The 17830-nt window shown below is 39.7% G+C and overlaps 1 protein-coding gene across 1 annotated transcript in view; it reads left to right on the plus strand.

Annotated features, from left to right (window-relative positions):
* Nucleotides 1-17830, plus strand: part of HGFAC (HGF activator) — a 43826-nt gene that overhangs the window by 14208 nt on the left and 11788 nt on the right. The window contains exons 5-8 of the mRNA XM_063336839.1: nt 5-118; nt 1167-1298; nt 2687-2797; nt 15642-15816. Coding sequence (XP_063192909.1) covers nt 5-118; nt 1167-1298; nt 2687-2797; nt 15642-15816 — 532 coding nt within the window. The remainder of the gene's footprint in view (nt 1-4; nt 119-1166; nt 1299-2686; nt 2798-15641; nt 15817-17830) is intronic.

Raw genomic sequence — 17830 nt, forward strand, 5'->3', positions numbered from 1 at the left:
CTAGATCACTGCGCAAACAACCCTTGCCAAAATGGAGGGACCTGTTCTCCTGCTCATGGCTATAGGATGTACCACTGTTCCTGTCCCGAGGAATTCACAGGCAAGGACTGTCAGATGAGTAAGTATCTTCTTCCATGGGTGTTACAACATGAAATACGAGCAGTAAGTAGAGTTCATTAATGTTTGCTTAATGAAAAGGTAGTGCTGTTGTGATGGGAGAGACCACTGCAGCATGAATGTTTGTGTAGGCGGATTTCCAAATGGTTATGACAGATAATCCATTACTGACAGGACAGCTGAAAATAGCTTGATTATACAGTTATAAATCCAGGCATACTCTGAGCCAGTGAGGTATTAAGCTATGGTAAACACAAAGAGACTCTTCCTCCCCCTTTGCTGTTTTTAAGATTTAAATATCACTTGTATGGTTGGAAATGACTAATAATATAATCCAGTAGGTAGGGTAGGGAGACATGAAAAAACAATAACATTTCAGATGACACCTTATCTCTTATGTATATGAACACATAGTCCATTACAGCTTTTCGTGTGATGTCGGCTTTACACTTGGGCAGCTACTCCACAATCGGGGGAGCCATTCCCAAAGGAAGAGATTCAGGCCAAAAGGCTTTGCTTCGTTTATTTTTCCAGTTTTATAGTGGCGTCACTCCCAATTTACTGCACATCAAGAGAGGGATTAGGCTTTTACACTGAGGGTTTTCAGTTGTGCTGGATTTTCTCTGCAGCTCTAAACTTTTCTCCCAACATAAGCAAAGAAGCCCCTTTCAGCCCTGGTGCTCCGCTGTCTCAAGCGAAGCCCATCGTCTGTGGACGATGCAGTAAAGTGGGACAGACACAAATGTATACCACTGATTTTGTTTTTTGTGTTTGCTGAATGAACTTTTGGAAGGGCTTAAGTAATGGCGACGCCGTCATGCTCACAGGAGAAAGCCACCTCTGCCTCGAGGTCCTTGGAGCTGCTGCTATAGTGGCTTAGTGCCTCTGCGCTGTGGAGGCTGTCTTGCTTGAGAAGCCCCAACTGTCAACAAACGTATGTGTGCTCAACATGAAAAAAGAGATGAGCAGGGAATGATGGAGACGGTGGTCCCATTCCTCACAAGAAATAACCTCAGAAAGCTTGTCTTGTTTTTTAAACTCTCTTTTAGAGAAATGTTTTGACAACAGTCTCTACGAGTTCTTTGATGTGGGCATGAGCTGGTCAAGAGTCCAACAAGGAGCCGTGGAGCAGTGCATGTGTGTGAACGGCCAGATCGAGTGCGAGAGTGTCGAACACAGAAGTAAGGCACTATTTTGTCTTACAGCTATTGGCCTGCATGGAGTGGGGATAAAGGACAGTAAGGATATCAAATCCTGAGCCCTATTATACACAGTAATGCTGCTCTCGCAGCTCATGTACCCTCACACCTTTCCATGTATGAACAGTGATGCTGACCCAGGAAATCACTTCAATTTCTCCACCTTTATTTGAGGAAGCAATTATATGCATTAAGATGAGTTTTAGGGACACAGCTCAGTGCTTTCTCCACCAGGGATGCAATCCTGAACCACAGCATGTAAGAATACGCAACAGATTATATAGTAGAAGGGGTAAAATTTCTGACCTTATGGGCTCTCTTCCAAAACTGTAACATGCCTGAGAGGCACACCCTCCTCTGCTCTTCCCCTCTACACCTACAATTGCTTTGTATTGCTGTTTCACACCTGCGATTTCTTCCTGAGCCTATCCCACACTTGAGTTGCCAGCATGTAAACTCTACCCACCTCCAGGATCCCGTTTGCCCTGCATCGACCCCAGAGTCCCCATAGATTTTGGCTTGACATACCCATTCTTAGCTGGGGTGGTGCTTCCTTAGTTTTGAAGCCTCCTCCTTATTTTGGGACTCCCAGGTGCCCGACACAGCTGGCCAGCTAGCTGCAGGGCATGGCCTTCGGGTTGTCACTTATCTGATGAAGCCAGCACAGCACCTCCCTTTTGGAAGGAGAGGTGGTGGGAAGCAAAACATACGCTTCACCTATATATGTGCTCTTATATGGCTAGTCTGGTGTTCAGTCTGGCTGACTTTCACGCTGTGTAGACGCCCAGGTAGCTTACAGTACTGAGTAAATGAGCCCTTTGAAATAGGTATGTGCTTTTATTCCCACCTTACGGAACTGGAAACTAAAACACGGAGAGAGTCAGTGGCTTTTTAGGACATTGGGAGTTCACGGGAGAGTCGGGAAATCTGATAGGACTTAATACTTCCCAGTCACAGATCCTAAATATTTAACTGAGCTCGCTGCTAGATACACTATTATAAATTTTACTGCAGCTCAGTGGCAAACTTGGAATTGGCAGAACCCGCTGTACAGAAAGAAATGCTAATGCCACCACCATCACCACTAGTAATAATAACCACCACCCCTATTTTACCTATTGTTCTGTGGCAAAAATTTTAATAGCTAGGCTGACACTATCCAATAAAAGTAAAAACAATGAGACAGACCTCAGTAGGCAGAAATCAGCAGAGTTTCCTTGTCTTCAATTTATGTCAAGCGTAGGTCTGAGATGAGTAAAAAAGGAAAAACTTCCCCAAAGTGTATATCCACAGAGAAGGTGTACTAATGTAAGTTAAAATGGACCAATTCTATTGAATAGTTTGGTTTGATCTTTGGTTTCTGCTTGTAGGTTGTATTCATGATCCTTGCATGAATGGTGGAGAATGTAAAATGGTTACCTTCAGTGGGAAAATAGTATGTGATTGCAAAGGAAATTATGCAGGAAAGTATTGCAATATTGGTAAGTATAACAACCTACAGGTGGGCAGAGAATTTGGAATTTTCATCTGGGTGTGAAGCTGGTGCTTTTTGTGTTGTATTCTGTCTTTGCAGCCATTTCTTGTAATAACTGAAGAGTCACTCAGAACAAGTGTTTAATCTCTTCCTCCAGTGTAAAACACAACACGCTTTTCACCACCGAGACCCTGATTCTAAAAATATTTGTTCTTGTCCTTAACTCCATGGAAAATTAAGCACAGAAATTTTAAGCCAATTACTCATGCCCACAGAAAGAGCTCATGCTTCCATTTTGCAGGATCGGTCGCAGAGTTGTGCTCCTGTGCAAACGCTTCCCTGCAGACCTGTGCATCTTCTGCCGCCCCCTCATAAAGTGGCGATTTACGCTCTGACAAAATGTGGCAGCTGGCCGTATTTGGTAGCACTAGATTATTGTGGGAAGTAGACGAAGATAAAATGCACTCCCTTTGTTTGTGTTACCTTGAAATTAATAGCACATTTAGCCCAGTATGGATTACCTAAAAATCCTTACTTGCACTGGTGGGTCAGGGCAGCGAAATCCACATTTTGGTGCCTACGTGTTAGTTCTGTGTTGCTTCCTATTAGATGCCACATAGTTTTTCATACAATTTTCCTCCAGAAGATTTAACATTTCTCACTGCAGGGGTTAAATCTGCTTGTAAATCTTACCTGCATGATAAATCCTCAAGTTATATCAGTGGCTACTTTTCAAATACAGCAGGTTTCAGGCATAAATTATAATAGACCTTCAGTCGTACCAGCCTGTGATCCCATCAACTCACTGGCTATGTCTTTCTGAGTACATAAATCCCAGGCCTCATCAAAATTGAAGACAAGTCTCCTGGTAGCTCTGGTGGGCACCTATTTGATCTGAATGGGTGTTGGGGTAAAAAAAATGTGGTAACGAACACTGGAATTGGTATCTGGTATTTTTATTATTTTTTTGTTATTCTGATGGTTAACAAATGGTGTAGCCATCTAACTAAGCCGGGTAAAAAAACAAGCCACACCAAAGATTTGAGAGACCACTGGAATAACAAATAGCAGGAGTGAATTGGCAAACTGAACGGTGGATGAACTGGTCCTGAACCTTCACTCACCAGGTACACAGTGAATCCTGCAAAATGGGGCTGATGACTCTTTTAAGTCCCTGCTAAGGAGCGATATTGTAGCTCCGGGTTTTTTTTTGTCCTTTAGCTGCCCTAGTGAGATTTGTCCCAGGCTTTGTGAATGCTGTGAATGATTCGGGCAAGGGGCTGCATGTGCGACCTGGTGTCCTGGTGCTGCTCGTCTTCAAACAAAACTGCTTTTCAGATTCCTATTTCTTTATCAGCTTCCCCTGCCCAAAGCGGCAACGCTGTGCATAAACATCCACCCAGCACGGCCTGGATTATAAATATCAGGATGACAGTGTTACAGCTGTAATACTGGTTTCTGTCTGACTAGCTTAGAAAAAGAAATAAGCAGGTGCTCTTTGATTACTTGAAAATAATAAAGCAAACATTTGGTTTGCTAAACAAATGGCTTTAGATGCTTACAATCCATCTGCATTCGGCTGCCTAACACCCCCACACACACCGGGAACCGAAGGGTTGTGTTTATGTGTCAGGGCATTGCAAACAAGTTTAAAAATGAAAAAAAAAAACAACAACTCTTTGCCAGGATTTAGTCATTCTAAATTAATGCAAATAAACTAGTGCTGGGATCTATAGACCTGGTAGTACCATCACACGAGAGCAATGACATTCCAGTGAAAGCACTGGGGGCTTGTGCTATCAGAGCACAGCTGATTTTTAAATATATGTTGGATTAATTTTTTATTCAACCCTTCAATTTGATGCTGTGAGCGCAGCTGGATTTTTTCCTTTGTTTTCCTTTTTACTGTCTTGTATAGTTTCCCTTGTCTAACAGGACTGAATTGTGAGGTTACCCTTTAGTCTGCATAGTTTATGGTTATAATGCTTGATTCAGAGAAAGTTACAGTATCTCCAAAATTTACTTTATTCTAAATTATTCATTTATAGAGGCAACCTTAAACCCAAGTTGTGATGCAAAAATGTCTTCTTTTTTTTTTTTTTAAAAAAAAGAAAACAATTTAATAAACAGTAAGTACCCCAAAAATGTTATTGGGCTGTGATCTGTTTGAGGTCTCTCTGATGTCCTCTGCCCTTGAATTCTACAAAGAATAACCAGTCTTGAGAGGTTTCTAATGGAAAACCAGCTAATTTATCTTGATGTTCACTCACAAATATTAAAAAACAAAGTGCTATTCTGGGTCAGATCACAAGTCTAAGTGCTACTGTTGATTCGAGCACTGGCAAAGTAAAGGATGACTGAGGAGTCATGTAAGTAGCAGGAAATTACCGAGAAATACTTCTCCTGGTTGAGGATTTTCATAGCAGATAGCTGGACCACCGTGTTTGATAGACCTTTACCTGTTTTACATGAATTTGTCTAAATTCTTTAGAACTCCTTTATGCTTTTGCCTTTCACAGCATGCCATGTCAAGAAGTTCCAGAATTTAAATAGATGTGATGAGAAACAGTCTTTTCTATTGTTAGCATAAAACGTACTGCCTGGTAATTTCATTTCCCCCCTTTGAACAGTGAGTAACAAAGAATAATCATAACTTTTGTGATTTTACAGATACCTATTTATCTGTCCAATAGATGTTTCTTTTTTTGGACTACGAGGTCCCTGTCAGTACTCAAAAATCATCTTGTCACTGAACTTAAAATTCTCTTGCAAACAATCATTATATGTGTGTATATATATATCGCCAAGCCATTATCATAATGACCATGCAGCTACTGGCAAATTATGACCTAACTTAAAAAAAAAATATTGGAGGTGATAAACGTAACATAGGAGATATCTATAACAAAGGAGATTGATATACAAAAGACAGTTTCTAATATAGATTTCTATTCTTTGGGGTAATACATTATTTTCTAGCCCTTAAAGAAGAAACTCTCTGTACTAAAGAAAGAACGGCCATTTAAAAAAATGTTCTAACACAGTTTCTATGCAGAAGATTTCACTGAAGTTTAATTTCAAAGGAAATTAGATACATCACCAACAAATCCCTCCCCGAACAGATTGCTGTTTAAAATTGTTCAAGGATCCATTTTTAATGAAGTTTAATTCATAATAATTGCCCTTAAATATGCACTTATTTTCAGAAATAAGGATTTTGTGTTCAAAGAGTAGCTGCATTCACTTTGGAGACAGAGTTCTTGCCGAGAGAGCTCTGAACCCATGCTTTAGGTGAAGATTGATCAAATTGGTGTATGGAGTGGAGAGGGAATTTTCTGGGAGATGTTTAACTTCAGAAATACTTAGCTTCACTGGAAGTGGTAACTTATGACAAACAGTTATAAATGTGTAATTCTAAAATTGCTTTGACATTTTATGTTCCTTTGAACAGATAGGAGCCATGGTAGAGATGTTGGGTGAATACAGAGGGACACACAGGACAGATAATTCATTATAATAAGCATTTATGCAAATGCTAAAGGGAGTTGGAAGGTGAAGGAAGGAGATGTAGATTTTTTTTTAAGGGATTGGTGCTTTTAGGCTTCTGTGGTTGAAAACCCACCATTGCATTCACACTATTGGCCTTAGCTGATATGCAAGTGGAGAATAAGATATATTTTGCCCCATTTCCTGGTTAACAGCACTTCCTTCTCCTTACAATTGCTTTGGTACTGCTTTTGGGTGTGGGTTGTTAGTAAATTTGGGGGTCTTATTTGCATTTTTAGTTTTTTTCTTGATTTATTGGAGGGTATGTTAGTAGGGTATCTTTATTCTGGTTAATTAGTTGCCAAGACTTTTCCTGAAACATTTAGTCTCTATAGGTGGCTTTGTTGTGTAACACTTCGTCAGAACAATAGTTGGTAGTCATATGTGGATAACTGAGGTGCGGTTTAACGGTACGTATTTCGAAGGTTTGTTGGCTTTCAACTGGATTTTTAGGGTTTAGAATTGCCTTAGTCGTTGGGTGGTACATCGTTCTTGATGGCTAGCTGGGGTTTCTTTCAGGCCCGTTTGTTGTGTTAGGACTCGGGAACAGTTCAGGGTGGGTTCTTGTGGAACTATTTGTGAAAATAAGGTAGCCATGTAATAAAGTAAATCAGTGGGATGGATGAGTTGTGGCATATTTCGGTGCTTTTCATGATTAAACTAATGAAGAGGTAGGAAGCAGCACATGGAAAGCCTGTTTGGATTTGTGTCACTGTGGTTGTGGGTTACAGTAGATGGTAGGTTTGAAAGTATTGGGAGGACTGCACAGAGGATTATATGTCTTGAGTTTTCTTTGGATTAAGGTTTAGGCAGCAATAATGTCTTTGCTAGTATTTTGGTCATGAGAAGTATGAAGTTGTTGAAGGTATTTTTGCAAAATCTTTATGTTTCTAGTGTGGTGTTTTTGGGTTTTTTTTTCCTAGTTAGGCTATGGCTAACAGAATTAGAGGGGCACCATAGCTTTAAAGAAAGTATGAGCTGGAACGATAATTGCAGAAGGTTTATGGTTATATAAGGAGAAGTGTTGTTGTATGTCAGAAGTAGGTTGAAGATTTTTAGAAAAGGAAAATGACAGAATAGCTGAATATATAATTACACACAGGAAAAAAAATAACTTTTGGCCACATCTTTGGGGGTTAATCTGGGGGAGTTTGAGGTAATAAAAGAAACAAAAAAGACAGCAAACCCACATTTTTAGTGGTTGCTTTACTGAAACAGGGTGTTTGCAGTTTTCTACTAAAAAAGGTACTTTAGTAAAGGAAATTCAGCTCTGGAGGCTGGAGGGAAACTTTTAAATCTTTTTCCTCCTGAAGAAGACAGTGAGAAGAAGATATTGAAGTCTTAACTTTTTGGTTTATGTTTACCGCTGTTATCTATAATCCACTAGAGTACTTTTGGATTGGTGTTTAATTTTTTATTTTCTAGGGTCCCAGGAGGAAAAAAAAGAAATAGGGTGAAGTATAATAACAAGGTCAGTAGCTGACAATGATAAGTGAGTATTCATCCAAGTCAGTCCCCCACGGAGCTTGGATAAGTAGGTCTGCTACTAAGAGTTGAAGAGGATTTATAAGTGGAGCTGAGATGCTGCTTGCTGCTTGCATGTATGGAACATTCGGATTAGTGGTAAAACTAGAATGAAAAAGAATCAGGTTAGTATTCCTCCATGGTTGTGGAAGAATGGATGGAAGAGCAGACAAAACCCCACCATTATGGTTTGATATGGCTTGGAGAGGTGATTATGTTTTTTGCAGGGGTAAAGTTTTATAGGTCCCCTGGGAGGTTGCATGAGGGATAATAAAGCAAGGATAATGAAGAGAAAGCCTAGAGCACCATTGCAGAAATAGTAACGGTGGGTTGGATTTTTATCAGATTTTGAATTATTTCAAAATAATTAAAATAACGCTGGAGTTGTTACATGGAGAAAAATGAGGTCTAGCAGACTATTGCCTGCAATGATAAATGGTAGGAGGGACTGGAAGATGAAGTGAGTGAGTGTGGCCTTATCAACTAAGAACCCACCTCTGGAGAGGGTCCAGAGGAGGGCCACAGAGATGATCAAAGGACTGGGAAGCCTGCCATATGAGGAGAGGCTGGGAGTATTGGGTTTGTTCAGCCTTGAGAAAAGAAGGCTTAGGGCAGACCTTATCACCGTGTTCCAGTACTTAAAGGGTGGCTCCAAAGAAGTCAGAGACTCCCTTTTTACAGAAAGTCACAAGAAGTCAGGGGTAATGGGTACAGGTTACTCCTGGGGATATTCCAATTGGACACACGAGGAAAATTTTTCACAATGACAACAATCAGCCATTGGAATAATCTCCCCTGGGAAGTGGTGGATTCCCCAACATTGGACACTTCTAAGATTCATCTGGACAGGCTGCTGGGCCATCTTGTCTAGACCGTGCTTTTGCCGAGAAAGGTTGGACAGGATGATCCCTGAGGTCCCTTCCAACCTGGTATTCTATGAGTCTATGATTCACTGATTCATTACACTAAGACAATGCCAGTATAGGGGATGGTGAACAGGAGACTAGTGATAACTGTGGCTTTGCAAAACGGTAATTATAAGGTGTCATTTATGGAGGTGATAGATGTGAGCAATAATAGAGGGGCTACTTTGGTCTTCCATGTTTCTTTATACAGTTGGGAATCGTAATAAACATTTTGGCTGGTATAGAGAAAAATGCAAAAAAAAAAAAGAGCACCATTTGCATGGAGGTTATGGATTAGTCATTTACATTTGGCATGTTGGAAAATGCGGGCTAGAGAGGAGAAAGCTAATGAGCTATACTCTTAGCAGTATAGTGTATAGCAAGGCTTAACTCTATAAGGATTGAGTGATAAGGCAAATACCATGGAACAGGTAAAAATCGCTTCAGTCAAAGGTAGGAGTAGGTTGGAGATCAACAGAGGACTTCTTTATTTTTACAAAGAAATGCTTTTTCCAGATGGTGGTGGGCACTAAGGTTTCTGTGGTGCCTTCTGTGTTCCTACAGTGGTGCCTTTTTAGATGAGAAGTCTTTGTTATAATCCTAGCATAAACTACTACAATTAATATTAGCAGCTGCTAATATGAAGCAGTTGCTTAGTCCTTACTCTTATGACAGAGAGCCTCACTTGGCAGCAGTGTGTTGTTGGGTGCTGGTTAATTCAAAGATGTAAATGTATTTTTAATCTTATTTTTGACTTATTTCAGACATGACAGTGGTATCAGCTAATTATATTTTATAGAGGGCACATCTTCTCTTGAAATGTGAGGGGACTGACATGTTTTAATCTGTGTTTTGCTGCATAATTCTCAGTTAGGAAGGTGGTTGAAAGGAAGATGTGGTGGACGTGGTACAGCAGCTCACAGGCTTTCAGCTTACCCCTTGGATTACAGCGGAAATCTCCAGTGCATTGTTTGTCTCTCTCATTGCCTGCTTTATCCCACCAGCTCACGATGGGTGCTTCAGGTGCTCCAGAGACACCCCCCTCCCCCCCATTACTGGCTCTCTACAGAGCAACTGCCCATCCACTGACCATCATTAACTGCTGGACAGTCTGTTTCTTTTCCTGTCCAGAGACTTATCTTGGGTCATGCTCTTAACATATAAGGACCTACAGATATTCTCAAAAGTCTGAAAGCTTTCACTGTGGATTAGGCACTCAGATACTCCGGAAAATCCCATGAGGTAGTCCATGCAACAGGTTGTTTCCCTGTCAAATTAATATAGCACTGAGACTTGCTTGTTGCTGCTGGAATGTCTTTCCTCTACCTATGGACAATCTATTTCCTAAATACGTTGCTCCTTTTAACTCTCTATACCTACCTATTTGATTGCATTTATGACTCTGTAAATCATAACTGTTGTGCTAGATCTTAAGATTATCAATATAAAAATGAAATGCAAAAAGATCTAGTCTTTCCTGTTATCTAGCGTATCTTCTTCTAAGCTATAAGAAAATACTGGTAGAGTTTACAGATTTCTGGGTTTAAACCTCTATATGAAAAATTTCAATTTACTCAGAAGGTAGATTGGTACATTAGCTTTTACAACAAACATCAATCTCTTCAAATTTAGCTCAGTTGATCTAAGTTTTCTCAAGTGCAAAGGTACAAAGATACTTTGAAGAAGAAATATAAAATATATAAATAAGCCTAGCTTCGGTGAGTGGAGCGTGCCACCCTTCTGTTAAGATGCAGCTTAAAGAGAACTTTTTGTGCTATGTAAATCACTTTGTTTTCCCAGTCCTAAATCCATCCTTGTTTTACATGGTTTCCATTAGATTTAATTAATCAAGAAAGGATGCCAATTTTTCCACATGTCTGCCTAGTTTTTGTCTCAGGCAGATTGTTTGTATGTTCCATACTCAGGCTACGGTTTCAGCAGGGATTTATTTCAGTGTTAGGTGCTGTCAGTCCAGAGGTTTTACTGCTATTCAACAAACCAGAAAGCAGCACAACTATTTGAATCAATTTTCTGTTATAAATTAGTTACCTGCATTATCTGCTGTTGTATTAAATTGTAAGCCCAAACAGAAATATTGAAATCTAGATAAATATTATAAATGTATGATTGAATTATAAAGAAATATAGCTAAATAGCTATATAGCTTCCCTTATACTTCAGTTGTGGTTTATGTTCATTAATTTGCAAACTCTGAGAACTGCAGAGGATTCTGTTATTTTCGCTTTCACAGAGAGGTGTTAGTGCATGAAAATGTGAAGCAATTTGCCTCAAGCCAGGAACAGTCCAGTCCTGGGGCTGCTGCCATGCCGTGTCCTGCCCTGCCCCTGTGCATTAGACTTCCTATCCTCATCATTAAAGAGTGAAGAAGATGGCAACTGCTTTCTTCAGCGCATTCTGTGCCCACCTGGCCACCTTCCTAGATAATGACAGTGGTATGGGGAGGGAGAGTTTGTTCTGAAGGTAAACCAAATTTTTCTCTGGGAGGATGGTGAAGAGTTGTGCTATATTAATGTGAATGTCCTTCAAAGCCCTCTGCGTGGTGTTTGTTTCAATATCCAGAGGAATATCTGCCTCACAGCTTTCAGAATACCTGAGGGTTTTCAGTGCGTTATCCAACGAAGTGAGATGCCTGTAACAGCAATCTCTACAAATACTGGAGACTCCTTTCTGTCACACGTTTGTTGCCAGCTCAGCCTAGCGGTTGGCTGTACCTGCAGCGGGGGAAGCGCAGCTCCCTGAAATCAAAGACTTTCACACCTTTCATCTCTGAGGGGATCTCGCAGCTACCCCGGAAAGGAGATCAGGGAACTTCTAGGCGAATCAAGAGAAGATGGACCCTTCTGCAGGCATCCAACGAGCCTGAGCTCACATAAGAAGGAAACTTGGCTCATCCCCTTGTAAAGGGTGCCTTGGAGAGCAACACATCCTGCAGTCCTGAGGCAGTGTAGGCAATAAGCTTATGCAGAGGCATTAAATTTCATTGTTGATTGCTATTCGTCTTCATTGTTAATAGATGAAACAGGATCAAATGGAAATATAAATTGATAGATGTATTAGAAAGGCTTCGGAGAGATGTGAATGCCCTGTCTAGCAAACCGGCTGCTCTCTAGTGAGCGCTGAAGTGCTCCCTCTGACCAGCGCAGGGGACGTAGGGCAGGCACTCAAGCATTCGGCTCTGCAGCTTCCTGAGGCACTCCCTGCAACAGGAGAGGACATGGGTTCCAGGGAAGCTCTCGACAGAAGATGTTCTCGTAATTCCACCAGAGTTTTGCTTTATGATTTTCTAAAGAACTCTTCCATCTGGATAACTGATAATTAAGACACAGGAGAAGACCTCTTGTAAAGGCAGTTGTAAGCAAAGGGGACTTCTGTCCTTCTCTTCTCTCCTCTCCCCTCCTGCCACCAGCTGATAGAGAAATTCATCTAACATTAATAAAAGCTTTACAAGTTGGTCAGGGATAAAACAAAGCATTACTGAATGAAAGGGTTACTTAAAACTATCCTGTCTCCGGATTAGGACCATCAGGAGCAAAATATTTTTTTTATTAACAGAATGAAAAAGCTTATGCATATCTGGAAGGATAATACAGTCAAAGCTCAAAAACATTAGGAAAATTGCTGGTGAGATGTTCTGGGGAAAAGAGCATCTAAAAGATACATTGTTTTCTGCAGAAAGTCTTCCAAAAGAAACTCATAAAAATGTTCAGGTGTGTGACTACAGAACATGAAACAAGAGCTGGTGACAAAAAGTCTTGTGAAATGTTTTCAGGAAGTTAGCAATTAGAACTGGTTGAATAACTGCTATTTTCAGGGTGCTTTTAATTTTAAGACCTGAAACTGCTTTGTACTAAAAAATTTAAAGGCAAAGGATCGGTGTGACTTGCTGACAAAATATGCCATCCTAACACAACTAGAATGTTTTATGTGAGATATTTAAACCTCTTGGATTTTAAAAATAAATCATAACAGGAAATTATTTCTATTTTTAAATTTTAATGATTTTTTTTTTCCCAAAAAGAAATGAACAGTAGTGATAGTGGCGTAAGCCTACAGAGTAACTTGAATCTGCATTTGCATCAAAACTTTCATCATCTGAAAGTTTAGGCCATTTCTACTCTTAACATAGTGATTGGCAGTACTGCAGGGAAGTGAATGAACAAGAAAAAAAAAAATTACATCCTCCATTACTTTCTTCCACATAAGAAAATAAACATATTCCAGAGTTATGAGAAGTTGCAGAAGCTATAAAGAATGGGGAACAAATAATTCCCAGTCAGAGCAATCCATTAAGAACTGCTGAAAGCAGACCACCTACACACCGTTTCTGACAAAAAGGGAAAAAGAGATTTTTTCAGTGCCGCAACCGTTCAGAAAAGAGCATTGGAAGCAAAAGACCTATACAACTGCAATAGTTTCAGAAATTTTTTTTTGAAAACTGTTTGTCTGGAATTATAGGTGATAAAATGTATTAGTTTTTTCATATACTTCTTAATGGGTTTAGATACATAATGAAGTACCCTTTAATGAGCTGTGATGTGGATATCACGATGCTACTGCAAGCCAGTCAAATAAAGCTTGCTGGAGCGGAGAATAGACCGACGGAAAGCTCCTAATGAAACAACTGTGTTAACCTAGTTGCTTCTCCACAAGATACAAGATTAAGTCCCTTTTCTCCTGTGCCCAAAGTACTCCTTATAAAACCAAGAAGAAACAAAAAACCTGAGGGATATTACTGTTTCTCTCAACAAGTGCAATATGCAATCCAAACTTCTTAGTTACAGCAGAAGAACATGAGGGATGATTTAGAAAGGGGCCAAATTCTTCCAGTTACAATCTTCTGGCAGCTTTAGCAATGACTGTCAGACCTGACGAAATAGAGAGGCATTGGCTTTTAAGCCTGACAGGGATGAGCACAACTTGTAAACACCATCCGCAAGATGTCCAAACCATTGGTATTGCAGAATATGTCCCTGGTTCTGCACTGAAACAGAATCTCTTGTTTCATCCTCATAAAAGTAGTCAGCTCTAAATCATTTCTGAATGCAATAAATACAGCAGAAATAAAAACAGCACCTGGCACTTCCCTGGGTGAATGAAAGGATTCGGCATACAACATGGTGGTGGTATTTTCATGACACTGTTTCAGGCAAACAAAGCAGCGTAACTTGCAACTTGCCCAGAAAATAAAAGTCAGGGTTGCTAAGAAATGGTTACCATTGCTGGCAACACAAATCATAGACAAATTATTTTCTCTGAGCTCCTAGATTATGGTTGTTACAATATGAGTTTGATTTAATGTTATATTCATAGTTATTGAAATAAAGGGAATTTGATTCAGGGGGTGGGTGGGAGAAAATGTTGTCTCACCACCTCAGAAGTGTCTGCCGGGCCAAGCTAGAAAGAAAATTTTGCCAAGTATTTGTATGCTAACTCACGCTGAAGTTCTCGTACTAAACTTCTTGACCTTCAGCTCACAGATTTATGCCATATGCTTGCTTGTGGTTTTGAGGTCTGTTGCTGCACTGATGACTTGGAAGGTTAATTGACATCAGCAGTTCATTGCTGCGATTCACTGTTTCAGTGCTGGTTACATCCCCCCCGCTTCATGCGTCGCCTTATTCTATCAAAATAAACAGATCTTTGTCAATAGCTGTCCACACTGTGTGGTGTGATAGATCATCCTCACAGTGTGTTTTTCAACAGTAAAGGAATATCATGATGCTATATATTTAAGTATGTTTATAAGTTTAGAAGAAGATTCCACTGGTCTTGCAGATGTCAAGGATAAGTCACACTGACATGGCTGGGATAAGAAACCCTCTGAGGCTTGGTCACAATTAATCCTCTTTGTACATTAGATGGTTTTGTGTTTCCTTTGGGATACTCTGAACTGTGTTTTGAGGTGTAGACTTTCTGCTCAGTGTAGCTATTTGTATACAAATGCATCCCCATATGTTTTTCAGCCATAATGCCGGTATGTGCTGTTGATAGATCTTGGCAGCTGAGTATACAGGTCACAGAATATGTATGTGTCAAACCTATCTGAAGAAATAACCCATGTGCAGGTGTCAAAGAAATGGGTTTCGAATCAGAAAATTCAACCTACTAGTTAAATTTTTGCAAAATTGATATGTTTGCAATATGTAGCTACATATATATATATATATAATATATATGGGTATCATGTATATATATGGGTATGTATGAGGCCATGAAAAGATGTATTTTCCAAAATCAGACCTTTGAAGCACTTCCTGGCAGGGCAGGATTGTTTTCACTGCTTTAGAACACAAATATCTCTATTTCAGCTCATTGACTTAAACTCCCTTTATTATCAATGGAGATTCAGTCAATGCAGTCAAGAGCGTATAGCAAGATTCATCTCATCTTAAAGAAGTCGCCTCAAACAGGCTGGATCAGTTTGGCACTAGAAATGCCTGTTTCTCTTAATTGACTAAAAAGGGAGTCTCCAGTGATGAGCTCAGTTGTGTCTAAAATTAGGCAGGAGGAATCCTAACCATATTGCTGACTTTGCTGCAGATTGCTGACTAAAATCTTCCATACACAGTACCAATTTTAGGTCTAATTTTCTGCCGTACTGCCTGTTGAATAGTTATTTGTGCATGTGTAAAACGAGGCTATCTCACTACTAATTTTCAAGAGAATTTTTAACTCCTTGGGTTTTTTTATTAAAAAAAAAAATAAATCCTCGTTTAGTGCATTCAATTCCTATGAAAGGTAAAAGGTGCTATAGAGAATTGGGCCCACTGGCTCTCATTTGGGACCTCAGCTGTAAAGAAAGTATTAAACATGTAGTTAGCATCGACTCCTGACCAGTGTCTTATGCTTTGCCAGTTCCTAGCCATCGGTGCTATGTTGGCAATGGCACGGAGTACAGAGGTACGGCAAAGACGACCATTTCTGGACACAGCTGCTTGCCTTGGCATTCAGACTTGCTTTACCAAGAGCTTCATGTCGACAGCGTGGAGAAGGCAGTACAGCTTGGCTTGGGGCCCTTCCCCTACTGCAGGTGAGAAAAGTTCACATTTACCCTGTATTTGTAAATCGAGAGATGGATGTATTGTGGAAGGGAGAAGGGCCAGGAACCTCAAAGCAGGTGTTATCCCTGTCTTGGAAAAGCCAAGCTGACTTTAACAGCCTGACATGAGGGATGTAAGTATACAGAAGACTACATCAATAGCTCGGTCTGCCAAGCGAAGGCACTATCCAAATTGAAATGGTTAACTTTTGATTTCAAATGCTTAAATTGTGAAATACATACCATGAAGGAAATGGTTTTCAAAAGTGAAAAGTTGTTTGAAAATGAAAAATCAAAGCAATATACTTCAATAATGTTGACACGGAATGTCAAAATTCTTTCCTGGGTTTCTTCCAATGCAAAATAATTGCAAAATAAGATTTCACAGTGTTTCAGTTTTGATTGAACCACACATATGATAAACTACATTTCTGCTAAAGTTTTCTGTTCAGCTATAATGAAGCTTGTAATATATAGGTTTGTGCTTTCTCCTCAGTCATTTTTTGTTCCCTCTGTCTCTGAGGTCTTCATGAGATCAATGGATATCCACAAAGAAAGGAAATGTTTCCTTTTAGAGAGAATCCTGGAGATGAGTAAATGCTAGAAATGACAAACTTCAGATGCTTCTTCATAAATTACTGGTTGATGTCTAGGGTTTTCTTTTCTTTTCTTTTCTTTTTTTTCCCCTCATGGAAGTTAGACCAGTATTTCAGGAAGATTGGAATGTACTGCACTTGCTAATTTGTTTGATGATAGAAAGCACGCATGCATGCTGAAAGTAGGTCTTCTTCTCTATCTAACACAAACTAATAATAAACAGTTCCTACACCCTCCCTTAACCCAGATAAGCTTATTTTCCAAGGCTTGGTCCTGATTCAAGCACTTAAGTATGAGATTTATGGTGTCCCAGCAAGGCAATTTACTGGGCATATATTTTATGCTTTGATAAAATTTGATCCCTTTGAGTTGCATCATTTAAGCAAAACATTCACTTGCAGATTTGAAATGCAAAGAATAAAATGGTGTAGGAGCTGATGTGTTCATGTTCTGTAAAGCTGAGAAAAAAGCTTTTCACTTTTTTGTCAGCTTGTTACAATTTCTGGGGATATCTCTGCTACACTATATAATCCTGCAGATATCTTCTTCTTCAAATAGTCTAATTTAGAAACATGGTTGGCGGAAGATGACTCAACCTGTGTTGCTTCTTCAGTTTTGAGAATTTCAAAGTGCTTTAATCTTTTTCTGAAGAGCAGTCAGATTAAAAAGAAAAAAATACTGAAGAACCTTATAATAATAGATAGTGCTTCCGATAAATCCAACTGAAATCAGAATTACTGTTCATCTGAATTACCTTGTCTATTTTCTTGGCTTACTGAAGATCCTTCTGGGTCTTCAAACTTTCCCTATATTCTTGGAGGAGTGAACTGGGCAAATTTCTGGTTACTTATATGGCATTGATAAAGGCAATTAGGCTGTGCCATGGAGAAATCCTAATGGAATGTAACCAAAAACTGTTTAACCCCAAGGTAACAAAGGGATAAACTGTTTCCGATATTCCTTTTTATTTTCCCCTTTTGAGGAATACAATATTTTCTTGAGGCAGTCTTTCGTTTCCTCAGACTCTCCAGGGAATGCGAACCTGAGCTTCTCAAATTCATTTTTGCTAGCTATTCTTGTGATGGATTTTCTATGAATCTACCTGTGTTGGAATTTCCTCGCTGAAAAAAAATCATCTAAAAAAGGAATCTCTCCCATGGGATTTAGTCCTGAAAATAGCTGAGCTGATACCTGTTAAAGCGCTTCAGTGTGGGCTGTATTTAAACCATGTGAATGAACGTGCTCAGGCATCCAAATACTTCAAGGCAAATTTTACAGGTGTTTAGTCATGTGTCTGTATTTCAGCTCCTAGAGAGCCTTAGACTTGGTTAGCTTTAAGCCTGAAGAAGGCTACAGAAAGGCTGCTCACCCACTTAGGGGTAAGCGGGTGCTTCTGCGCTTTGTCAGA

This window comes from Chroicocephalus ridibundus, chromosome 5 (genome assembly GCF_963924245.1).
Source record: "Chroicocephalus ridibundus chromosome 5, bChrRid1.1, whole genome shotgun sequence".
Taxonomy (NCBI): Eukaryota; Metazoa; Chordata; class Aves; order Charadriiformes; family Laridae; genus Chroicocephalus; species Chroicocephalus ridibundus.